General features: G+C 44.7%; 1 protein-coding gene across 1 annotated transcript in view; it reads left to right on the forward strand.

Moving 5' to 3' along the window:
- tmem131l (transmembrane 131 like) overlaps positions 1–19,097 on the forward strand; it is a 216,624-nt gene extending 197,527 nt beyond the window's left edge. Inside the window, exons 28-35 of the mRNA XM_086012018.1 lie at positions 4,651–4,814; positions 5,251–5,445; positions 6,306–6,384; positions 6,472–6,602; positions 10,867–10,984; positions 12,049–12,137; positions 17,187–17,326; positions 18,484–19,097. Of these exons, the coding sequence (XP_085868144.1) occupies positions 4,651–4,814; positions 5,251–5,445; positions 6,306–6,384; positions 6,472–6,602; positions 10,867–10,984; positions 12,049–12,137; positions 17,187–17,326; positions 18,484–18,762 (1,195 nt within the window). The 3' untranslated portion in view covers positions 18,763–19,097. The remainder of the gene's footprint in view (positions 1–4,650; positions 4,815–5,250; positions 5,446–6,305; positions 6,385–6,471; positions 6,603–10,866; positions 10,985–12,048; positions 12,138–17,186; positions 17,327–18,483) is intronic.
- Positions 19,098–26,736: the final 7,639 nt, after the last annotated feature.

Genomic DNA, 26,736 nt, shown 5'->3' on the forward strand with positions numbered 1-26,736 from the left:
CCATAGAAGTTTACAGCACAGAAGGTGGCTATTTGGCCTGTTGTATCTGGCTTAAGCAATCCAAACCTAGTCCCATTGCCTTGCTTTCTCCCCGTAGCCTTATATCTTCCTCTGTTTCAAATATTTATCCAATTTTCCTGGAAAAATTTACGATAGTTTCTGCCTCAGCCACTCCCTGTGGCAAAATATTCCATACCTCAGCAACCTTCTATCTAAAGAAATTCCTCCTAATCCCTCTCCTCGCTATCTAATGTCCCCTCATCATAGACTCCCCAGCCAGAGGAAATAGTCTTTCCCTATTCACTAACAAATCTCTTCATAATTAAAAAAAAAAAAAAAAAATCTCTCTTAGAATTTTCTCACTCTTCTCTGTTCCAGTGCTTAACTATAGTTTCCCATTTCTGGCATGATCTTGATGAATCTATCCTGTATGTGCTCTTTTGCTTGAATGTCCTTTCTGTAATGGAGTGCCCAAAACTGCACGCTGTACTCTTAACTAGCCTAACCAATGTTTTTTATAAATTAATTCTTCTTTATCCTTGTAGTCTGTGCCCCTATTTATAAAACCCAAAAGTGCATTAGCCTTTTTTGTGGCTTTATCTATTTGCACTCGCACTCAGGGGATTACCTATTTGAACCTTTAGATCTCTCTGCCCATCTGTACCCTCAATAATCTTTACCCGTCAGTTTTAAATCTATTAGCTCACACTTAATCAGCATTAAATTGCATCTCCAACTATCTGCCCATTCCCCTTTCCTTTCTGTGTCTTTTTTTATTCGTTCATGGGATGTGGGTGTCGCTGGCAAGGCTAGCATTTATTGCCCATCCCTAGTTGCCTTCTTGAACTGCTGCAGTCCGTGTGGTGAAGGTACTCCCACAGTGCTGTCCAGGAGGGAGTTCCAGGATTTTGACCCAACGACGATGAAGGATTGGCGATATATTTCCAAGTCAGGGTGGTGTGTAACATGGAGGGGAACTTGAAGGTGGTGGTGTTCCCATGTGCCTGCTGCCCTTGTCCATCTAGGTGGTAGAGGTCGCGGGTTTGGGAGGTGCTGCCGAAGAAGACTTGGCGAGTTGCTGCAGTGCATCTTGTAGATGGTACACACTGCAGCCACGGTACCCCGATGGTGGAGGGAGTGAATGTTTAAGGTCGTGGATGGGGTGCCAATCAAATGGGCTGCTTTGTCTTGGATGGTGTCGAGCATCTTGAGTGTTGTTGGAGCTGCATTCATCCAGGCATGTGGAGAGTATTCCATCACACTCCTTACTTGTGCCTTGTAGATGGTAGAAAGGCTTTGGGGAGTCAGGAGATGAGACACTCGCCGCAGAATACCCAGCCTCTGACCTGCTCTTGTTGCCACAGTATTTATGTGGCTCGTCCAGTTAAGTTTCTGGTCAATGGTGACCCCCCAGGATATTGATGGTGGGAGATTTGGCAATGGTAATGCCATTGAATGTCAGGGCGTGGTGGTTAGACGCTCGCTCGTTGGCGATAGTGGTACGGTAGCATAGTAGTAATGTTACTGGACTAGTAATCCAGAGGCCTGGACTAATGATCTGGAGACGTGAGTTCAAAACCCACCACGACAGCTGGGGAATTTAAATTCAATTAAATAACTCGAATAAAAAGCTAGTATCAGTAATGGTGATCATGAAACTATCAGATTGTCGTAAAAACCCATCTGGTTCACTAATGTCCTTTAGGGAAGGAAATCTGCCGTCCTTACCCGGTCTGGCCTATATATGACTCCAGATCCACAGCAATGTGGTTGACTCTTAACTGCCCTCTGAAATGGGGGCTCACCACCACTTTCTCGAGGGCAATTAGGGATGGGCAATAAATGCTGGCCTTGCCAGCAACGCCCACATTCCATGAACGAATAAAAATAAAGATAGTCATTGCCTGGCATTTGTGTTGCGCAAATGTCACCTGCCACTTATCAGCCCAAGCCTGAATGTCGTCCAGGCCTTGCTGCATGCGGGCATGGACTGCTTCATTATCTGAGAAGCTGAGACTGGAACTGAGCAGTATGCAGTCATCAGCGAACATCCTCGCTTCTGACTTTATGATGGTCATTGATGAAGCGGCTGAAGATGGTTGGGCCTAGGACACTGCCCTGAGGAATTCCTGCAGTGATGTCCTGGGGCTGTAATGATTGACCTCCAACCATCACAACCATCTTCCTTTGTGCTGGGTATGACTTCAACCAGTGGAGAGTTTTCCCCCCGATTCCCATTGACTTCAGTTTTACTAGGGCTCCTTGATGTCAAGGGCAGTCACTCACCTCACCTCTGGAATTCAGCTCTTTTGTTCCATGTTTGGACCAAGGCTGTAATGAGGTCTGGAGCCGAGTGGTCCTGGCGGAACCCAAACTGGGCAGCAGTGAGCAGGTTATTGGTGAGTAAGTGCTGCTTGATAGCACTGTCGACGATACCTTCCATCACTTTTCTGATGATTGAGGGTAGACTGATGGGGCGGTAATTGGCCGGATTGGATTTGTCCTGCTTTTTGTGAACTGAGCAGTTTTCCACATTGTCGGATAGATGCCAGTGTTGTAGCTGTACTGGAACAACTTGGCTAGAGGCACGACTAGTTCTGGAGCACAAGTCTTCAGTACGACAGCCGGGATATTGTCGGGGCCCATAGCCTTTGCTGTATCCAGTGCACTCAGCCATTTCTTGATATCACGTGGAGTGAATCAAATTGTCTGAAGACTGGCTTCTGTGGTGGTGGGGGCCTCGGGCGGAGGCTGATATGGATCATCCACTCGGCACATCTGGCTGAAGATGGTTGCAAACGCTTCAGCTTTGACTTTTGCACTCACGTGCTAGGCTTCACCATCATGGAGGATGGGGATATTCATGGAGCCGCCTCCTCCCGTTAGTTGTTTAATGGTCCACCACCATTCACGACTGGATGTGGCAGACTACAGAGCTTTGATCTGATCTGATTGTGGGATCGCTTAGCTCTGTCTATAGCATGCTGTTTCCGCTTTTTAGCATGCATGTAGTCCTGTGTTGCAGCTTTCCCAGGTTGGCACCTTATTTTTAGGTACACCCGGTGCTGCTCCTCGCATGCTCTTCTACACTCCTTGTTGAAACAGGGTTGGTCCCCTGGCTTGAAGATAATGGTAGAGTGAGGGATATGTCGGGCCATGAGGTGACAGATTGTGGTGGAATGGAATTCTGCTGCTGCTGATGGCCCACAGCGCCTCATAAATGCCCAGTATTGAGTTGCTAGATTTGTTCTGAATCTACCCCATTTAGCATGGTGGTAGTGCCACACAACACGATGGAGGGTGTCCTCAGTGTGAAGACAGGATTTTGTCTCCACAATGAATGTGTGGTGGTCACTGCTGCCAATGCTGTCATGGATAGATGCATCTGCGACAGGTAGATTGGTGAGGACGAGGTCAGGTAGGTTTTTCCCTCGTGTTGGTTCTCTCTCCACCTGTCGCAGGCCCAGACTGGCAGCTATGTCCTTCAGGACTCGGCCAGCTTGGTCAGTAGTGGCGCTACCGAGCCACTCTTGGTGATGGACATTGAAGTCCCCCACCCAGAGTACTCTGTGCCCTTGCTACTCTCAGTGCTGCTTCTTCCAAGTGGTGTTCAACATGGAGGAGTACTGATTCATCAGCTGAGGGAGGACGGTAGGTGGTAATCAGTAGGAGGTTTCCTTGCCCATGCTTGACCTGAAGCCATGAGACTTCCTGGGATCCAGAGTCAATGTTGAAGACACCCAGGGCCACTCCTTCCTGATTGTATACGACTGTGCCGCCACCTCTGGTGGGTCTGTCCTGCCGGTGGGTCAGGACATACCCAGGGATGGTGATGGAGGAGTTTGGGACATTGGCTGAAAGGTATGATTCTGAGAGTATGACTATGTCAGGCTGTTGCTTGACTCATCTGTGGGTCAGCTCTCCCAATTTTGGCACAGGTCCCCAGATGTTTGTGAGGAGGACTTTGCAGGGTTGACTGGGCTGGGTGTGCTGTTGTCGTGTCCGTAGCCGGTGCCGAGATCAATGCTGGGTGGTCCATCCGGTTTTATTCTTGTTTTTTTACAACTAAGTGGCTTGTTCGGCCATTTCAGAGGCCAGTTAAGAGTCAACCACATTGCTGTGGGTCTGGAATCGCATATAGGCCAGGCCAGGTAAGGACGACAAATTTCCTTCCCTAAAGACATTAGTGAATCAGATGGGTTTTTCTTCTTGATGGCTTGTTCTTTCTCACTGTTTACCAAGCCTCTTACAGATTCTGCACTGACAGAATTTTTCTTAACTCTTCTCCCTTCCTACCCTCGTTCCCCACGTGACCCCCCCCAAACCCCAACATACTCCACAAATATTTCTAAGAGCTCACAACACTCTAGATTGATGTAAGCTCTTCACTCCTTTTAATCAGTTTGCCATATTTGGCTGTGAAATACAACATTGAATGTATTGTATATATATTCATTTATCTTACTAGTTACTAAAATGATTTTAATTAACTCAGAGTATTTTTGTTAATTTTGTATTACTAAAGAGACCATAGACTATTAGTGATCTTTAATTTCTAATCTTTAAAGGAATGGCGATCTTTGAATTGCCTTGAGGTTAGAAGCTGTGCTAAGAACTGGTTAAATCTTGAGTGCCCGACTGCTTTGCTAGGTCAGCTGTACAGACTGGTGACGTGCCCACCGAAAGGAACTACAATCGTGGACAAAAAGAGGATAGAATTCAGGACCGATCTAGGAAGGGGTGGCAGTATGGAAAAAAGAAAACTGCTAACATGCATATAAAACCAGACATTTTTCTGAAAGAGGCGGAAAATGGTAACTATACAGTTTATATTGAGATTTTCTTACTGGTGTTTTCTTGAAATGGTTGCATCCTGATGTGTGTTCAGCTGCTCTCAATTGATGCACTTCACCGTATTTTAATGGGATAAATCCAGTTAAGTCAATACTATGATTGGAGATATTTCCTATTGCTATATCACGCTCATATTCTGTAGATTGTGACAGCACAATTGGTCAAATCTCTTTAGCTTTAAATGTTAACTGCAATAACTCCAACTGGTTGATAGCTTGCTTTTTCCCTTAATGTGCACAGATTGTTTCATGAGGCTGATCATTTTTAAATCATGCTTGCTCCGTGTGAAAGTATTGAAACACTGCCAGCGTTAAATCTTCAAATTACATTATTTAAAATAAACTAAAGTGCTTACGCTGAATAATGCTTAACAGTCTTGTGCTGGGTCTTTGTTAGGGCATTGTTGTTCAAACTGGAAGGCGCTACTTGGGAAAGTGCGTTCTGGTGAGTCCAGCTCTGATTCTGGCAGTTCGTCAGACAACGTGAGAGCAAGCCGTGGCAGCTGGGGAAGCTGGAGCAGTAGTAGTTCTGAGGGAGAAAAGGATCAAAACATGGGTACCAAATTGCACTTTGTATCCTCTGCTGGACAGAGTAAGTAAAGACTTGTACAGTACTGTATATAAATTATAATCCAAGCAGGTAGACTGGGCTTTTACCTATGGGACCTTGGTTCAAATGCATCCCAGGCTAAATGGTGGAAGGTCTCCTCTGTCTATTAGCTGTAGGGGCCATTTGTGAAATGAGTTTGGACAGTCTCAATCCTGTTCCGAGTCACCATTGGCCTACAGCACAAAACTGCCTCTAGTTTGGCGCTAGTCATGTCACCCAGGCAGTTCGAAGGATGATCGTTGTGGGAAATGGATACACTGCTGCAGTAGGTGCTGTTGTTCTGAGACTGGGTCTAAGGCACATATAGTGGCGATTTTAGCTTGACCTGCCTGGTGGAAACAGGATGGGCGGGCAGTGAAATCAGCCGGGTGACCTACCCGGCAATAACATACACTGTTTGTGCCGTTCTTCTGTTAAAGATTGCTCTTCCGAACAGGCAGCATGGACACCCGCCTAGCATTGGTGGGATCTTCCTTAAATATGCAGTTTGGGGTCCAATGGGACTTCTTCGGGTCCTGACTACAATTTGATTGGTAGCCTGAGCAAGAAGCTGGTGAAGCTAATAGGAAGAGGAGCCAGGGCCGGAAGAGGCTCAATCAGATGTTTTTTAACTTGCCTTGTGGGGCCAGTCGGAGCAGGGGTGCTTCTCCAGCTCCCACAAGGAAAGTTTTGGTCTCCCCTGTCTTGGACTTTTTTCCCCCACCCCTTTCAAGTTCACAAGCCCCTCCTGAAACCCCCTCCCCATGACTTTGCTGAGTGCCAGCGATTGTTTCTTTGGTCCCAGCAAAGAACAGTGTACCTGCATATACTGTGTTTTTAACATTTTTAAATATTTATTTTAGGGGAGAGGATTTTCCAGCAGGCTTCTCCAATTTATGGTCCGCCTTTACATCGAGAAGATCCCAATTCAGGGAGTAGAAGGTAACTATAAATATCACTTGTATAAAAAAAATCCACATTATACAAAATACAGCTGTAATTTTATATTTCCTTTCTATCTTGTAAAAGACTTGTTCATTTCAACCAATCATCCGGTAATGACGTACATTTAAGAGGAGATGCACAGCCCTTGTCTCTCCCAGATAAAAGCCTCTGCCCGACCTTCGCTGCAGTAGCTGCGGGTTTAAAGAAAAGTCCAGGTAAGCAGCAAGTTGTAGGTTGGGATCTAATCAATATTTTAGACTGGCATTCTGTTAGTAAAATGCTTCTAGTCTTGTGATTTCAAAAGTTGAGGTTTTTAAAAAAAGACAGCAGCATTTGATGGCATTTAACCCTTGAGGAAACGGAAATTTACCTTTAGTGACATTTTAAAATTACTACTATTGTGCTGCACTTGCATTATGTTGTACCCAAGCCATCATTAGTGTTTAAGCAAGTGCTGCGAAAGTTTTGGTCATTAGATTGTATGTGAGAGACTTGATTCTGTAGGGAAATGCCGTCTCTTTAATCAGATGCATACATTCCTACGCAAGGTCTACCAATAGATAATGGGGTTGATTTTAACCTGCGGAAATAGATGTTAACGAGGCAGCATCAGCCTCAAAATGGGGTCGGCAGACTTACTGCTCTGTTAACCCCACCGATCGCTCTGCTGCAACTTTCACGGGCCTACCGCTGGTCGACCAAAGCGCTCATCTGTCTCTGGAGGTAGGTTCCTTTTACTATGCAATTTGGGATACTATAACTTGCATAGGATCCTGATTGCCATTTTAAGAGAGAACTGGTCGGACCGAGCATGCTCCGTCCGGTTTCACCGATGTTAGAGTCTGGAAAGTTGTTTCACATTATTTTTGTGGGTCCAGGAGTGCTCCTCCGAGCCCTGCAAAAATATTGTGGGTTGCTGCCGTCCCGGGCTTGACTCCCTCGATTATTTCCTCCCATGCTCTCCCCAGGACAGACCTGCAGGTGCAGTCGGTATCCCAGCCAGCCGATATTCCTATGGCCAAAAACAGGAGAGCTGCCGCAGAACATCCGTTTGGCGTCCACAGCTCGCCGATCGGGTTCGTATGAGTCCGGCCTCAAAATCAGGGGGCTTCATCGCCGCCGAAACGGGCAGTCAGCCGGTGCACTCCACTGGTCGGCCACCCAAAAGTCAGTCTACCTCAATAAATCTACATACTTACAGTTCCAACCAATGCCGTATCAGACATCCATTTGTATCTCAGGACTTGTAAGTAACTAAATTATGGGATTTAAAATCTTGGCCTGCAGGCCAAACCAACTGCTTGTTATCTTAGTCTTCAGGCAGGATTTTCATTCAGGAGTTGGGTAGGAGGCGGGACTACAACTTTCGGGGTTGTAGTCCTACCTCCATCGAGATGCGGCCAATCCACGCGATTTTAACTTGATTGACCTTGTTGAGCCCACCCAGCAGGCCAATTAAGGGCCACCCGGCAACAGGTGATGTCATAGACTGAAATTTCATCTGTCAAGAGGTTTTGACAAATGAAATATCAGCATTTCACAGCTGTTTGAAGCTGTCAAACACTGACAGTCTTACTTCTAACATGAGTCCTTCTCCGCAGACTCAGTTAGAAATCTCTCCTGCACAGAAAGCTGCAGGCTGTCACTTTTGACAGTTCGCAGCCATTCTGCTTTCTGTGCTGGTGAGATGAGGGACTCCCGAGACCTAAAGGAAGGAAGGCTGAAAAGGTATGTAAAACTTCTTTAATCACTTTAGACACACCTACCTTTGCACTCATGCACACATCGTTCACCTGAACACCGACATCTTGACCCCTCCAAGCCCTTCAACCCGACAGCCCGCCTCCTCTAACTTGGCTTAGTTTGGAGCCGTCGGGAATCCCACACTTCAACCTTAAAAATAGGGAATAGGCTAAAAACTACCTCGGGTAGGTGGGCCCCAGTACGGGACGGGTACCCGCCTCCTTTGAAACTGGCATGGGTGCGGGATGGGGTCGGGACTCCTGATTTCGGGATTTTAACCCCCCGCACGCCTCCAATTCCGACTCCACGGCCCAATGAAAATCCTGCCCTTCATCTCTGATCCTTCCCTCTCTCTCCAATCTCGTGCTACATCACAGCAATGGTATGCAGCCTTTTATGAAGTGTCATCATAGTCTGTCTTGAATCTACAAGATTTCATGATGAGCATGTGGGATATACCATGATTGAAAGGTTTGAGGTGCAGTGGACATTTGTCTCGCAAGACTATTAAAGAAACTTCCTTCTCTAAAATCTCTCTTGCTTTTCTTGCAAGGACTATAACCATTCCACATGGGATGCTATTCAGTTACAAATGATTTCTCTTTCCAAACTTCAGATAACACTTGCGTTTTCAGTCATTGTTCGTGTTTTCACTTTGTTTTACGGTATTTTTAAATTTTGAATAAGCTAAGTAATCCTGGGAGTTAGTATATAATTGAGTGTTTGTTTTAGTTTTTTGTTGTCCATTATCTGATCTTTCAGAAAAACCTGTCCATGGAGTAATAATTAGCAAGCGCTCTCGATGCAGGAACTGTCCCTTTAGATTGGAAAATTGCAAATATAATGCCATTTTTTAAGAAGCGTGAGAGAAACCAGGAAATTATAGACCTGTTAGTTAAAGATGTGTCGTGGGGAAGTTATTGGACATTGTCTGAGCACTTGGAGAAATTTGAGCTGTTTAGAGACAGCCAGCGTGGATTTGTAAAGGTCATGCTAATGAACCTAACTGGAATTTTTGAAGAAGTAACAAAGTAGTAGACAGGAGGATGTCTATGGATGTAGTTTATATGGACTTCCAGAAGGCATTTGATAAGGTTCCACTTAAGAAGACGGTTAGCTAAAATTAAAGCTTATGGAATTGAAGGCAAATTATTGTCCTGGTTAGGAAATTGGTTAGACGGGTTAAGACAGAGTAGGGATAATGGTATGTACTCAAATTGTAAGGAAGTGACGAGTGGTGTGTGCTGGGGCTTCAAATACTCACTATTTATTAATGACTTGGATAACACAATAGAGAGCCATACTATCCAAGTTTGTTGATGACACAAAGATAGGTACTATAGTAAGTAGTGTAGAGGGTGCATAAAATTACAAAGACATTGATAGATTAAGTGAGTGGGCAAAACTGTGGCAGATGGACTTCAACGCAGTGTGAGGTCATCCAGTTTGGACCAAAAAAAGCTAGGAACAGTGGAGGCCCAAAGAGATTTAGCAGTCCATGTACATAACACAGATCACTAAATTGTAGTGGTCAGGTACAAAAAAACCATTAAAAAGGCTAATGGAATGTTAACCTTTATTACTAGAGGGCTAGAATATAAAGCAGAGGAAGTTTTGCTATAGCTATACAAAGCCCTGGTTAGGCCACATCTGGGCACTGCACCTTAGAAAGGATATATTGGCCTTGGAAGGAGTGCAGTGCAGATTCTTTATTTACTCTATATCTAAATCCTTCATGATTTTAAACACCTCTATCAAATCTCCTCTTAGCCTTCTCTGTTCCAAGGAGAACAACCCCAGCTTCTCTAGTCTCTCCATGTAACTGTAATTCCCCATCCCTGGGACCATTCTAGTAAATCTCTTCTGCACCCTCTCCAAAGCCTTCACATCCTTCCTAAAGTGTGGTGCCCAGAATTGGACACAATACTCCAGCTGGGGCTGAACTAGTGTTGATTATAGGTTTAGCATAACTTCCTGGCTTTTGTACTCTATGCCTCTATATTTATAATCCAAGATCCCATATACTTTATAAACTGCTTTGTTAACCTGTCTTGCCATCTTCAGAGATTTGTGCACAATCCCTCCCACCCCCGCCCCCCCCCCAAGGTGTCTCTCCTCTTGCACCCCTTTTAAAATTGTACCATTTTGCATGTATTGTCTCTCCTCATTCCTACCAAAGTGTATCACACCACACTTTTCTGTGTTGAATTTAATTTGCTATGTGTCTGCCCATTCCACCAGCCTGTCTAACTCCTCTTGAAATCTGTTACTATCTTCCTCACTGTTTACTATACTTCAAGTTTTGTGTCAGCTGCGAATTTTGTAATTGTGCCCTGTACCCCTAAGTCAAAGTCATATCCTTAAAATCAGAGCCAGACCATTCAGGAGAGAAATTAGGAAACACTTCTTAACACACTGGGTTGTAGAAGTATGGAACACACTCCCACAAAAAAACAGTAGATGTTGGCTCAATTAATCATTTTAAATCTGTGATCGATTTTCACCCAAGGGTAGGATAAATGGAGTTAGGATACAGATCAGCCATGATCTCATTGAATGGCGGAGCAGGCTCGAGGGGTTGAATGGCCTACTCCTGCTCCTAGGGGTTGAACTGCTTGGTGCTGAAGAAAATCTGAGCTTCAGAATTTCTTCAAATTTATGGTATTTTTCTAGGAACACCAATGTAAGTTGTTTTGATTATGACACTTACTTTCATTTTTTGCTTGCATTTTTCAGGTCTTTACACAACAGTAAATGGGCAGTGTTTAAAATCCATTCCTTCAAATGGTTTGGCATATCATTCAGGTAATGGTATGCAGGTCAACTCACCGCCAAGTGCTGCCGCTGATTACAGGTATGTTAATTCTGTAAACAGCTATGACTGAAGAGTTGCACCATTCATTATTTTCTGCACCTTTTGAGCATCTTTTCGATAGTGATTCTGGACTTCAGTCTTAACAAAAAATTGTTTTTGGGAATACTCCAGCTTTGGACTGAGGGTGTTCTTTTTAATATGTTTGTTTCTTTGGCAATTTAATTAAACTATTAGGCATGAAACCCCACTCTTCCTGACCGCCTGCCCCTCCCTCCCCCAAATCCATTTCTGCTATTTAAAGGCTGGTTGTCTTCCTCCAGAACCAGGTAGTGTCATTGTGAACTGCTGCCCATCATATTTGACACTGTGCGTAGTATCCGGGAAATGTGATTTAAGTGCTGTGTCATGAGGTAGGGCACCTTCAACTTCTGCCCTAGCACACCGACAGGTCTAGTTTTTATGTCTAAAATAGATTGAAATAATCTAGAGTGCTAAATCTACAATAATTTAAAAATAGATGACTATCTAGTTAGGGATTACTTTTACCTGAACACCACAAGTAATTTTAGAAGATGCAGTAGATGTTCATGGATAATTTGGGGATTATTTAATTCTGTATGGCTTATTATTAATGCTGATATAAACCAGGATGGCTCAAACTTCAACACGTTAAAGCCTTCTTCCTTCACGCTGCTCGGCAGGCCAGCGGGTAATGGGTAGCGTGTGCCTGAGCTTCTCATGTATGCTCCTGGTAAGCAAGGCTCCCCAGTGAAGTAAGGTCCACTTTTTTTTTTGTATACTCTATATCTTTTTCTAATGTGTGGAAAATAGTAGTCTGTTCTTTCACTGTAGCTGGTGCTCTGTTTACATATTTATGTAGAAATGTTTAATAGACATTTGAATTTCTCTTTGGAGCCGGTGCAGGAGTCTGGTAGAGTAGTTCCTTCATCACCAGCTTATGCAGTCTTAAATTTAATTTAAATGGCAATGTGAGGCCTCGTGTATCTTTTGCATTGTTACTTAAAATTAAACCTTTTCTATATTTTTAATTCTTTATCTGTAAATTGATACTTACAATATATTGTTTTAAAAAATATTTTAAGCCATCTTTCCTGGGCCACATTCAACAGTGATCATTGCAGCAATCTCTTCACCACGTTCCATGAGAATGATTTCTCCAGTGTTTCTGAAGGTAAGGTATCTGTGGAACAATTTGATAAAATGCTACCTTATTCTGCATTGAATGGGAGAGAAATTTGACTTGTGCCCAAAATGGGCAAGGAGTCAAGTTATAACACATGGCTTTTAGATGCTCTGATTATGAATTTCTAGCATATTACAGTAGATTCTTAATTTCTGCTGAGTATTGTGCACATCGATACTTAAAGATAAATTTTAGAAACAAATAGTTAGGTCCAACAAACTTATTTCTTTGTAATCAACCCTGCTTTCTTGCCACATCTGCTCAATCCTTTCTCTTTGGAAATGCAGCTAATTTTCTATTGAAACCATTTATACCATTGCCTCAATGGCTTTTCCTGATCACCTATTCCAGAATTGGATCATCATTTGACTGAAAAAGCTCTGTCTGACTTCCCTCCTTATTCCAACTTCCCAATTTTATCTTGTATTGCCCAGTATATACTTTTCATGTAATTGGTTACTCGAAATTAGCAAGAGACTTGGGGAGAAGATCCTTTTTTCTCTTTCCTTTGCCTCTACTTGTCACTTTCCCACAATGCTTTTGCTGAGATTGGTATTAATGTGGAGTATTGGTAGTGGAAACCTGTATTCTACCACTCCATGGCACTTTGCCATTATAAGCACCCCTCGTAGACCAGTTCTTAATCTGTTGGCATTTAAGAAGATCATCATTATATTGGTATTGGTATCATCAGTAGACTGTAAGCTTCTATTATTTTATTTAAATTTAAAAAAAATGCATTTTGGCACATGCTTGTGTTCTTCAATGGGAGGAGCTGCACTTTGGAATGTAATACATTCCAACTCTGATCACATCAAACACTCCCGGTCAGGTACAGGACGTTCAGATGCAGATTAAAGCTCCGTCTACTCTGCCTTGCCTCCAGAGAGCACTCCTACTGTACCAAAATTAATTTTTCCTTTTTCCCATTTTGTTTATCTCATTGAAACTTATAAAATTCTAACAGGACTAGACAGACTAGATGCAGGAAGGATGTTCCCGATGGCGGGGAGTCCAGAACCAGGGGTCACAGTCTAAGGATAAGGGGTAAGCCATTTAGGACTGAGATGAGGAGGAATTTCTTCACCCAGAGAGTGGTGAACCTGTGGAATTCTCTGTCACAAAGGGCAGTTGAGGCCAATTCATTAAATATATTCAAGAAGAAGTTGGATATATTTCTTGAGGCTAAAGGGATCAAGGGATATGGGGAGAAAGCAGACAGGGTACTGAATTTGGATGATCAGCCATGATCTCATTAAATGGCGGAGCAGGCTCGAGTGGCCCAATGGCCTAATCCTGCTCCTATCTTTTATGTTTCTATGTTTCTGAGTAAGATTCCCAATTTAGTGGCAGTTCTATTCTGTGAATCTATACCCACAAGGAACTGGATCGATATTACCCAGACTCATTTCACATGGGACCTTTGCAAGACTTCACCCTATCACTCTAGATTGGATTCACATCCAGTTTCTAGAGGCAAAGGGAAGCATGTTTTTAAACCATGCTACCCAGTGAGTTTTTTTTTCTTAAGATTTTCCAGGTATTTCAAAACAAATCGAGCCATTGCTTCATGGATCGTACTTCAGGAATCTGTTCATTATGACCTATTCAGTGCTGCACTGTACATCTGTAAGTGTTGCACTGTTTTGTGCTTTGCATTGGTGCCAGGTGTACAGTATAATGCTAATTTCATAACGTGAAAATTGATACTCATAGCAAGACTACTGGCAGAAGTGCACCACCAGCACTACAGCTGATTCAACATCAGTAGAAAATAGGCTCTCAGTACATTGCAGATGTTGAGGTTTCATATATGCACAGGCCCATAAGATTCAAACAACCTAAGCTATTCGAGTAAGAGGTATGTGCTTTGCTGTCAGTCTGCACTTCTGTGAAATGAAGGTTTCATGGTACTGACCGTATAACTGCAGCGTTAAAGTATGAGCAAGGAGATAAATATGGAGTCACGGCAGTCACATGGCACAAAATTGCCCACATTGTTGTAGAATAGTAACAGTGAATGTGCCATTTTATATATTGGTAAAATACCTGTAAAGCACTGCCTAGAGTAGAGAATTTACAGGCATTAAAATGCTAATTGCAATGTTTCAATTTGTATTTTATTTTAAGAATTCAAAGACATTGCTTGCACTTCTGTATTTTCTTTGTATGATATGCAATAGTTTGTGAGTAAAAGTTGATCTTGGTATTAATGTCCTAATGCAGGAGCGTCCATCCTGCAGCCCTAGGGCCACATGTGATCCCAAACTCTGGATAAGTGGCCCTAAAAGCCCAGGCAGCTGATAACCTATTTGTGCTAGGCCCCTAAGCTCTCAAATTCCCTCCCTAAACCTCTCCTCTTCTCTACCTCTCTCTCCTCCTTTTAAGATGCTCCTCTTTGACCAAGCTTTTTGTCATCTGTAGCTCGGTGTCAATATTTTTTTATTGATAATACTCCTGTTAAGCGCCTTGGGATGTTTTGCTACGTTAAAGGCGCTATATAAATACAAGTTGTTGCTTGTATTTCTTATTCCCTGGTTTGTTTGAATTTTGTAGGCGTGACTGTTGGGAAAGAACTGTTTCTAGTATGGTTGCCCCATTTGGCGGGTAAATCTAAAATCAGAACGTGATGTGTTTGTATCAGCAACTTAGGATGGATACAAATTGTGGAAACATAAATTCAAAGGTTATGGCCCCGATTTTCTGGCCGCCGTCGGGCGGCTTTTCATGCGGCCGGGGGCCAAAAATCGGCGAAAAAGGCGGGTTGGGACCCCCCCCCCGCCTGATTCCCCGCACCGTCCGACTTTCGGACTGCCGTTTCCGCGTGCCCCGCTTCAGTCCCGGCCGCCGCTGGCGGGACTGGTCGTCGGAGCACTAACGAGCAATTATCTGCTTGTTGAAGTGGATTTTCCCATGCCGTTGCGACTTTGGGGCTTTCCCCACCTGAAACCCGCCTGCGGGGAACCCCGCTGCTGAGAGCTGGCGTGAAAACAGCTGGCTTGCTTGCTTGCAGCAGCAGGTCGCTGAGGGCTGAAGAGATTTAAATAGGCAGCATTTGCAGGCTGCAGGACCTTGTTGATCAAGTCTTGGGGGAACTTTTTGAAGCCTTAGGAGCAGCTGTAGAAAGTTGGAGCCTCACACACTTCTCCAGTGTGAGCTCCTGGGAAGCCCCTTTCACCACTCTAACTCAGCACCTCAACGGAGGCATCTGCCAGAAGCATGGGAGGCCTTTGGTACCTTCCCTTCCTGGCATTAGAAGATCTCCAACAGCAGAGGCGGCAGCAGCAGGATAAGCACCAGGCTGCTGCTCACTCACCTGAAGCTGCACAGGCCAGAAGGGGCCAGCGCTTGGAAGTGGCTTGAGAGCACCTTGCTGCGCTTTAGGGGACCAGTGGGACCCGTTTCTGCACTGGCAGTCCTACTCAGAAGGACTTCCATGAAGATCTGGTTTCTCTGTTCAACAGATGCCCATCGCTCCTCAAGAGATGTAATTCTCTTATGAGCACTCACCATGTTTTCCGTACCCTGGCGAGTTATCTCCTGCATGGAGGTTGCCAACCTTTCCATGGTAATGCATTCATGTGCCAATGACTCCACAAAGGCTCTGCTCATGGTCGCTATGGACTCCTCCATTCGCTCCACACTCGCAGCGACCCTGGAGACAAAACCTGCCAGAGACTCCTGCATCTGTGCATGGAGATCCATCACCTCTTCTCTTGCGGATGGACCCAGAGGCAGAGGGTCGACATGCAGCGCAGCTGAGCTGAGCTGGCAGAGTCCTGCGCCCTCCGACGAGGACTCTCTACTGCTGTCCCTGTCTCCAGAATCTGCTGAGGCTCACTTGTGAGCTGTGAAACACCAGGTGACAACACTACTCTATGTCCCGAAGGTCCCCCCGAGGTGTGAGTGTCTGCGCTGGTGCTGGGTGCGCTTACTTCTGCTGACACTGCGCCCTCAGAGGTTGGAGCTTCCTCTGAGGAGTCTGGCTGCACAGCCTGTTCCTCCACAGTGAGGACGGGGGCTCTGGATGGTACTGTGGGTGAGTAAAGGAAGGAGTTAGAGATGTAATGCCCAGGTTCTTCTGGTGACTCCCAGCGAGTTGGCATCTTCTGACACCTGCATCCATGCAGCATTGGTCTCAGTGGGAGGCCTCTTCCTCCCTGACCTAGGGAAGAGGACCTCCCTGTGGGCCCTTACCCCCATCCAATAATGCCTGCAGTGAAGCCTCGTCGAATTTGGAGGCAGCTCGGGGTCTGGCACTGGCCACAGCTGCTGCAGGCTCCTCTGCCATCCTGTATGGTTCGTTTGGAAGCCTTCAGAGGATGCAGTGCTTGCTATGGACCTTGAAAGCACCACAAATGATGACATCATACTGTGGGGATTTCTGACTCGAATTGGACAATTAGCAAGGCTTCCCACATGCTGGGAATTAATTGGCCACTTGAGGGAAAATTGCGTGGAGCTGGCTGACACTTTTTTATGTGTGTCAGAAACCCCACATTCGGGGAAATCTGACCATTCCCCACACAAGCCGAAAATCGGGGCCTATATGTGTGGCCCTGAGGCTTATTGGTGTGCACCAATGCAGTGCACAAAGGCAAAAGCTTGGACACCTCTGTCCTTGGAATCTTGAGGATCAGTTCTTTTAGCTGCCTGACCTGCTGAGTGTTTCCAGCATTTTCTGTTCTTTCAGATTTCCAGCATCCACAGTATTTTGCTATTGTATCAGTTCTTTTAATGTCTTTCCCCTTTCCTCTCTTCCCAATCCCCTCGCATCAGCTTAATTAGCTACTAAAATAAGCTTAATTTGTTTTATTACTTTAGCAAGCCGTAAACCATTTGTTTTTTTAATTACTTGTTTCGATACATTAGAACTACATATATATGGGGAGATGGTTCTGTAACAATTGTGATCAGTAATTAATGGAAAAATCTTAACTTCTCTACATCATTATCAAAACTAACCACTAACTGTGGGTGAGGTATCCCTTCAAAGAGTAATAGCCAAAATGTCTTTTTGAAATTTCCTCATTATAGGCAACCTGAATTTGCATCATCCCTTCACTTGTACTGAAGACCAAAATGCAGCATTTGCTGATCCAGGCTGCGCTGTCACTTGGACCACTCTGGAGGTTCCCTCTAGCTGGAAACCTTCTAATTATGTCAGCACTCCTCCTGTAAGTTGTCTAGTTGTTAAAAAGCTTATAATTTGAAGATCTCTGTTGTATTGAAGCATGTACTAAAATTGGAACTAAGATTGTCTAAAATGTGAAAGAAATGTGTGTAAATATATAAAATTGGAAGTATTCGAGCAGAAGTTCTGTAATCAATGACATAATTTTATTAATCTATAATGTGTGGATAAAGCAACTATTAAAATGTAAAAGTTCATTTTAAAAAGTCAGACCGGAATTTGCGGTCAGCAGCGAAGCAAAGGCTGCTCGCCCCGAAGTATGCTTCGCACAAGGACCTCGCGAGCCCGGTGTCGAGAACTTTAGGTATTCGAACCTTCAATTCAAATCAAAGGAAGTTAATGGGGATTCCCTTGTGTGAGCTGCTGTGACGTCAACAGGCTGTCTAAGGCAGAATTCTCACCGCGAACAAGGAAGTGAGCAAGCTCTTAAAATTCTAACTTTTAAATATGTTGAGAGAGAGCAAAACAAAGATTGGGGCTCTCCCATGGGGAAATGACAAACCTGAAATAAAGATGGACAAACTTTAAAAAAAAGTGTAAAACATTTTTTGAAAAGTTTTTTAAAATTTTTATTTTTATTAAAATGGACAAAATTTCACACAGCACAAAATTGAAATTAGTTTTCCTGGCCCAATAACCCCAGTTACACCTAATCCCTTTGTGTCTAACTTTTAGTGGGGAATTAAACTGCGTGCTTACTGCGGAAGAGCCGAAGTTTTCGTTACTTTTCCTATATTGGCTGATTACACAGATTGCCGGCTCCGTGGTTGGTGGGGGAGACACACACAGTGCAGCCAGTTTTGGAGCTGTCAATGACAGACCGCAACTTCAGGATTTCCGCCTGCGCATACGCCAAATTCCGAAGTTGTGGTCAGTTTCAAAGGCGGAAAGACGGCAAATGCTACCAGTTCGCTGTCATCCGGACCGCAAATTCCGGGCCATTGTGTTTAAATATTGAGCATCTAATAGCTTTCAAAATGAGTACATTTTTACAAACCTGGAAAAATGTAATTTATTCCAGACAAAATCTGAAGAATTGTTGATTTTGATTTTTGTTTTGTTAAAGAAAAGCAACTCTAGTCCTTAGAGTTAAATTGTGAATAGTTGAGAACATTAATGCATTTTCCTTTTTTTTTCCAGTCCTACCTCTCGGGCACCAGAAGTCTGTCCCCTATGTCTGGACTGTTTGGATCCATTTGGACTCCACAATGTGACCCTTATCAAAGCTACTTCACAATTGATAACTCGGTCTCGCATGCATTAGTTAATGAAGATCTGGAATCGACATGCACCCAAGAGCAGACATCCAGTTTTGATCCTTTTGGCACTTACATGAACCTGCACATTTGGAATTCTTCCTCTAACCGCATTTGTAATTCTCAGCTCTCGAGTGACTCTGGTTATTATGGGGATATTTGAATTAGGTTTTTAGTGTTTTTTTTTAATAAAGGTGTGCATAGAAATGGTTAAGATCCTTTTAAGAGTATTTAGGTGACTTAAATCTTATTTTTTTATTTTTCTGATCGACTAAATGTTTTATACTGAGGAAATTGCACTTAATATGGAAAAAATTTTATACCACAAGATTTTTTAATAAAACTTTTCCAAATAAAGGATCACAAAAAATAAACCAGCTTGTGGTAAGTGTATTTTTTCTGCATTACAGTCTCTCAGAAATTACTGTACACACTATTTCATATTAGTGTCTGGAATGGCTTGTTTTCATAAATAAAAAGTGAATAATAGACACCATCCATGGACATGTGATCTTAATACTTGTATTCGCATGGGGTATGCATGTGTTCACAGAAATCACAGAAACCCCACAGTGCAGATAGAGGCCATTTTGGCCCATCGAGCCTGCACCGACACATATCCCACCCGATCCCCGTAACCCCTACACCAACACATATCCCACCCTATCCCCGTAACCCCACGTATTTAATCCCCCTAACACTAAGGGTCAATTTATCATAGCCAATCAACCTAACCCGCACATCTTTGGACTGTGGGAGGAAACCGGAGCACCCGGAGGAAACCCACGCAAACACGGGGAGAATGTGCAAACTCCACACAGACAGTCACCCGAGGCCGGATTCGAACCCGGGTCCCTGGCGCTGTGAGGCAACAGTGCTAACCACTATGCCACCGTTCTTTAGCCACTTTGTATGTTTGATGGTAAGATGCAAAGCAGTGCATGCGAATGTTTTTTGATCGCTGTGTGCGCTTTACTTCCTTGGTTACTGCTTGGTTATCTGCTAAAATGGTGTGTAACACGGGTGAAAAATCATGAGGGGTCTGGACAGAGAGAAACTGTTCCCATTGGCAGAAGGATTGAGAACTAGAGGTCACAGATTTAAGGTGATTGGCAAAAGAACCAAAGGCGACATGAGGAAAAACTTTTTTACTCAGCGAGTGGTTAGGATCTGGAATGCAATACCTGAGGGTGGTGGAGGCAGACTCAATTACTGCTTTCAAAAGGGAGTTGGGTGAGTACCTGAAGGAAAAAAATTTGCAGGGCTACGGCGGAATGGGATTAGCTGAAGTGCTTTTGCAGAGAGCTGACATGGGCTCGACAGGCTGAATGACCGCATTCCGTGCTGTAACCATTCTATGATTCTAAAAAGCCGGACTTCAGCACCATGGAAACACCAGGAGAGGGGAGCTGTCTTCATGATTAGCTCGACCAATTGGAATAACTGCTTCAGGCCAACAGAAGAAAGCAAGTCCAACCAGTAACGAGCTGCTCCAACAGAGCACGTCATGGCAAAGGGGAAAGCTGCACCCAGTCACATTCTGGATGGAGAGCTGAGGCAGATCTGGCACGTCTCCTTATGCGAGTCAGCAATCTCTCCGATGAAGTGCCATTCGTAACTCCCAGAGAAGAACTTAGAAGCAGCACTAAGATGTGTTGTGTCTGATAAATTCATGCCAAGATTCCAAACTTTGATGACTGCAAAGTTTGCACTGAATGGTGGTAGATGTTTAGTCAATATACATGTGAATTACAGTTACCTGTATATGCAAGATGTTTTCTACTAAAATTAATGCATGTTGCTAAAACGGTATCACCTTAGCCTGTGGTTAGTCAGCAATTTCTATTGGACAACACTGCTCTGACAGCTTCTACTGCACATCTTAAAAGGGTATTGTCAGAGATTTGTTAAAGCACTGTTAATTTAAATGTTTAATTAAAATTCCCTGATGATTCAACTTTTTAGTACTAAATTCCCACTAGTTACATTGCTTAATTGGTGTTACTTAAGATAGTCTGGAGTCTGAAGCAAGGTTTGTTGCTATATTGGCCACAGTTGAGATGTTTGCTGTGGAGGAATATGGCAGATGGTGGTCCCCAGGCATCTGTCCTGGGGCCTCAACTTTTTACCATATTTATTAACGACTTAGTTGACACTAAGTTAGGAGGGGACAGCAAGTAGTGCAGATGGGAGCAGGAAGTCACAAAAGCACATGGATAGATTAACTATGGCAGATGAAGTTCAATGTAGGAAGTCATCCACTTTGGACCCAAGAAAGATAAATTGTTGACTTTTCTAAATGGTGAGATACTAGAAACTAGTGGAGCAAAGAGATTTACGAGTCCAAGTGCACAATTTATTTAAAGCTAGTGGACCAGTGCGAAAAGCAATCAAGGCTAATGGAATGTTGGCCTTTATCTCAAGGACTGGAATACAAAGGGGGAGGAAAGTATGCTGTGGTTGTATAGAGCCTTAGTCAGACCCCAGCTGAAATACTGCATTCAGTTTTGGGTACCTCACCTCAGGAAGGAATATTGGCCTTGAAGGGGGTGCAGTGCAGATTCACTAGAATGATACTGGGGCTTAAAGGGTTAAGTTGAGGGCAGGTTACATAAATTTGGCTTGTATTCCCTTGAGTATAGCAGATTGAGTGGTGATCTGATTGAGGTGTTTAAAATGTTAAAAGGATTCGATAGGGTAGATACCAGAGAAACTATTTCCTCTGGTGGGGAATCCAGAACAAGGGGCCATAATCATAAAATTAGAGCTTGGCCATTCAGGAGTGAAATCAGCAAGTACATTTTCACACAAAGGGTGGTAGAAATCTGGGATATTCTCTCTCGAAGGGCTGTGCCTGCTGGGACAACTGGCGCTTTCTGATATTGATACATTTTTGTTGGATAAGGGTATTAGGGATGTGAAACAAAGGTAGGTAAATGGAATTGAGATACAGATCAGCCATGATATAATTGAATGGTGGAGCAGGCTACCCCCTGCTCCTATGGATCAATACTCCACTAAGAGTGCCCTGTACAGTAGCAGAGGAGCACGAGAAGAAGACGTATGTCTCTATTAGCACGGACCATCAGGGTTATAAAGGCATACTTGACACCTGGACAGGTCAGGAGGAGCTCTGCAGTATGCTCTAGATTGCATGTCACTATTAATTATAGCCTGCAGTTCCCTTCAAGAAAGACTGGACTTTGCCATTGCTGGTGAAGAGAGCCTGGTTCTGTTGGAGCCAAAACTATGGGGTTCTTTCTTGGGGAGGGAAATGGAGAGGGCATTATGATGGCCTGTACGCTGAGGACTCCTCAGTGATTGCTACAAAGGGTATTAGCACGCCGCCTCACTGAAATCTGTAATACAGCCTATCTGACAGCACTGCCTTCTCTCCCACTTTCAAATAAATGGACATATTCACTACACATCCTCCAACAGGCCAAGCTATCAACCATCTTTGATCCTACATGAATGTGGCAATGATCATCTGAATGAATAAGTCAGCATCAAATAAATACATCCTTTCCTGTTTGAATATAGCTTCCATGAATAACAGCAGCTTGCATGCAATGTCCAAAAATATCTTGAGGTGCTTCACAGCGGCATAATCACACAAAAATGAACACCAAGCCAAAGGAAATATTAGGAAAATTGGGCTAGAGGATCAAGGGAGTGAGGCCATAAAGGGCTTTAAACATGAGGATGAACATTTTAAATTGGAGGATCGAATGTCAATGTAAGTCATCAAGGACAGAAATGATGGGTAACAACAACAACTTACATTTAGATAGCGCATTTAATGTAGCAAAATGTCCCAAGGTGCTTAACAGAAGTATCAATAAAAACAATTTTGACACCAAGCCACATAAAGTGATATCAGGACAGATGGAGGTAGGTGTTAAGGAGCATCTTAAAGGCGGAGGGAGAGGTTTAGGGAGGGAAATCCAGAGCTTAGGGCTAAGGCAGCTGAAAGCACGGCCACCAATGGTGGAGCGATTAAAATCGGGGATGTGCAGTAAACCAGAATTGGAGGAGCGCAGATATCTAAGGGTTGTAGGGCTGGAGGAGGTTACAGAGATAGGGAGGGGCGAGGTTATGGAGGGATTTGAAAACAAGGATGAGGATTTTAAAATTAAGGCGGTCAGACCAGGAGCCAATGTAGGTCAGCAAGCACAGCGGTGATGGGTGAACGAGTTAAGATACGGACAGCAGTGTTTTGGATGAGCACAATTTTATTTAGGGTATTCAGGACTTGGTGCAGGATAGGATATGAACAGCAGTGTTTTGGGTGACCTGAAGTTTACAGAGTGTGGAGGATGGGAGGCTGGCCAGGAGAGCATTGTATTAGTCGAGCAGATAGGCTGAGGCAGGAGTGTTACAGATGGAAGTATACGGATCTTTGTGATGGAGAGGGTACAGTCGGAAGCTCAGCTTGAGGTCCAATAAAGAAGAAAAAAGGACTTGCTCAGGACATCCCAAAGTGCTTTACAGCCAATGAAGTACTTTTGAAGTGTAGTCACTGCTGCAATATAGAAAACGTGATAGTTAATTAGCACACAAGATCCCACAAAAAGTAATGTGATTATGACCAGATAATCTGTTTTAGTGACATTGGTTGAGGGATAAATATTGGCCAGGATGCTGGGGAGAACTCCCCTACTCATTATCAAATAGTGCCATGGGATATTTTATGTCCACCTGAGGGCAGATGGTGACCTTGGTTTAATATCGCCTCCAAACGACAGAACCTCTGAAAGTGCAGCACTCCTTCAGTACTGCATTGGAGTGTCAGCCTAGATTTTGTGCTCGAGTCTCTGAGGTGGGGCTTGAACCCACAACCGTCTGATGTAGGGGCGAGATTGCTATCACTGAGCCATGGCTGACACTGAATAGGACGCCAAGGTTGCAAAACAGTCTGGTTCATCCTCAGACAGTGGCCAGGGAGTGGGATGGAATCTGTAAACATGGGTATGGAGCTTATGGCTTGGGTCGAAGATGACTTTCGTCTTCCCGATGTTTAACTGGAGGAAATTGTGGCTCATCCATCTCGGCCTCCTCCTGAGGTCCCCAGCATCACAGATGTCAGTCTTCAGCCCATTCAATTCACTCCACGTGATGTCAAGAAACGGCTGAAAACACTGGATACTGCAAAGGCTATGGGCCCTGACAACATTCCGGCAATAGTACTGAAGACTTGTGCTCCAAAACTAGCTGCGCCCCTAGCCAAGCTGTTCCTGTATAGCTACAACACTAGCATCTACCCGGCAATGTGGAAAATTGCCCAAGTATGTCCTGTCTACAAAAAGCAGGACAAATCCGACCCGGCCAATTACCGTCCCATCAGTCTACTCTCAATCACCAGCAAAGTGATAGAAGGTGTCATCGACAGTGCTATCAAGTGGCACTTACTCAGCAATAACCTGCTAACTGATGCCCAGTTTGGGTTCTGCCAGGGCCACTCAGCTCCTGACCTCATTACAGCCTTGGTCCAAACATGGACAAAAGAGCTGAACTCAAGAGGTGAGGTGAGAGTGACTGCCCTTGACATCAAGGCAGCATTTGATCGAGTGTGGCATCAAGGAGCCCTAGCAAAACTGAAGTCAATGGGAATCAAGGGAAAACTCTCCATTGGTTGGAATCATACCTAGCACAAAGGAAGTTGGCTGTGGTTGTTGGAGGTCATTCATCTCAATCACATGACATCACTGCAGGAGTTCCTCAGGGCAGTGTCCTAGGCCCAACCATCTTCAGCTGTTTCATCAATGACCTTCCCTCCATCATAAGGTCAGAAGTGGGGATGTTCGCTGATGATTGCACACTGTTCAGCACCATTCGAGACTCGTCAGATACTGACGCAGTCCGTGTCCATATGCAGCAAGACCTGGACAACATTTAGACTTGGGCTGACAAGTGGCAAGTAACATTCGCACCACACAAGTGCCAGGCAATGACCATCTCCAACAAGCGAGACTAACCATCTCCCCTTGACATTCAATGGCATTACCATCGCTGAATCCCCCACTATCAACATCCTGGGGGTTACCATTGATCAGAAACTGAACTGGACCAGCCATATAAATACTGTGGCTACAAGAGCAGGCCAGAGGCTGGGAATTCTGCGGCGAGTGTCTCACCTCCTGACTCCCCAAAGCCTTTCCACCATCTACAAGGCACAAGTCAGGAGTGTGATGGAATACTCTCCACTTTCCTGGATGAGTGCAGCTCCAGCAACACTCAAGAAGCTCGACACCATTCAGGATAAAGCAGCCCGCTTGATTGGCACTCCATCCACCACCTTCAACATTCACTCCCTCCACCACTGGCGCACTGTGGCTGCAGAGTGTACCATCTACAAGATGCACTGCAGCAACTCGCCAAAGCTCCTTCAACAGCATCTTCCAAACCCGTGACCTCTACCACTTAGAAGGACAAGGGCAGCAGACGCATGGGAACATCACCACCTACAAGTTCCCCTCCAAGCCACACACCATCTTGACTTGGACCTGTAGCGCCATTCCTTCACTCTCGCTGGGCCAAAATCCTGGAACTCCCTAACAGCATTGTGGGTGTACCTACACCATATGGACTGCAGCAGCTCAAGAAGGCAGCTCACCACCATCTTCTCAAGGGCAATTAGGGATGGGCACTAAATGCAGGCCTAGCCAGCGACGCCCACATCCCATCAATGAATAAAAAAATAAAAAAGAATCCAAGACTGGATGTTGGACAAGTAGTCTGATAGCAGAGGCAGTGGATGAGAGAGGTGGTAGAAAGGTAGAGCTGGATGTCATCAGTATACATGTGGAAGCTGACTCTGTCTGGTTGATTTTAACCCCCACTCCCTGCCCAACAGGAATGGTGTGTGGGAGGGGTTAAAATAAAGCGAGTCCACTTACGGGCCTGAGGCTGCACTGCACCATTCCTGCACAACATTTTAGCTTCACTGACTTTCAAGTCGGCCAGGGCTCTCACTGCAGGCAGGTGGAGGTCTAATTTAAATCTAAAAGTCACAGCCTGAGGATGTCATTAGCACCATAACCCCATTCTAGCTCATAGATTCGGGAGGCCCCCACGGAGTCAGCCTCTACAGTGCTACCATGGCGGGAGTCCATAGAGTGGCCATAGTATGTTAAAAAATATACTTTCATGTGGAATCCTTGTGGGCCAGAAGGGGCAGGACTGCTCCCCCAACCTCACAAGGAGTGCTTGGGCCCCACAGCCCCGGCCTTGCCTCTCCCCTGCCTGGCATTGGCTCTGTAACCCCCCCACCCCTCCCCAGCTTAACTTATGCTGCAGATCATTCTCTTGGGTCCTCAGTGGCATCTGGCTTCCACTCCAATTTCCGCTCCCACCCACCAGCCCTGACATCATTCCCAGTGGCTTTGGGTGGAAGACAGATGAAAATAATTTAAATGAGGCCCAGCAGTTAAAATCAGCCAGCCCACGCTACCATCATAACTTCTGGGTGCACCGCCCGCTTTGGCCCCCCGCCACCATGCACCGATCCGCCCTATGTTAAGATTATCCCCCCAAGTCTTTGGATGATGCCACCAAAGGGCATGTAGATATGGAAGAGGAGGGACCAAGGATAAATTCTCGAGGGACTCTATAGAGGTAATAATCACAGGAAGAGAAGTCATTGCTAAAGATATTCTGGCAACAATTTGATATCCAAGGGTGGAATCAAGCGAGGGCAGTCCCATTGATCTGGACAATGATGTTAGAGAAGGATGGTGCGGTTAACGTTGTCAAAAGCTGCAGAGAGATCGAGGTGGATGAGGAGGGAAAATGCACATGGTCACAATCAGTGACTTTGATTAGGGCGATTTCAGTGTTGTGGTAGGGGCAAAAACCTGAGAGGAGAGAGAAGGATGGGCATGGATTGAAAAGGCAACAACACATTAAAGAGCTTTGGAAAGGAAAGGGAGGTCAGAGATGAGGCAGTAATTTACAATGACAGAGGGATCAAAGAACGGAATGTAGGCATCTCTGGCAAAGCCGGCATTTATTGCCCATCGAGAAGGTTGTGGTGCGCTACCTTCTTGACAACTGAGTAGCTTGCTAGGCCATTTCAAAGGGGCAGTTAAGAGTCAACCACATTGCTGTGGGTCTGGAGTCACATATAGGCCAGAGC

Source organism: Somniosus microcephalus, chromosome 2 (assembly GCF_052327205.1).
Source record: "Somniosus microcephalus isolate GS21.2 chromosome 2, FLI_Smic_1.0, whole genome shotgun sequence".
In the NCBI taxonomy this organism is placed as follows: domain Eukaryota; kingdom Metazoa; phylum Chordata; class Chondrichthyes; order Squaliformes; family Somniosidae; genus Somniosus; species Somniosus microcephalus.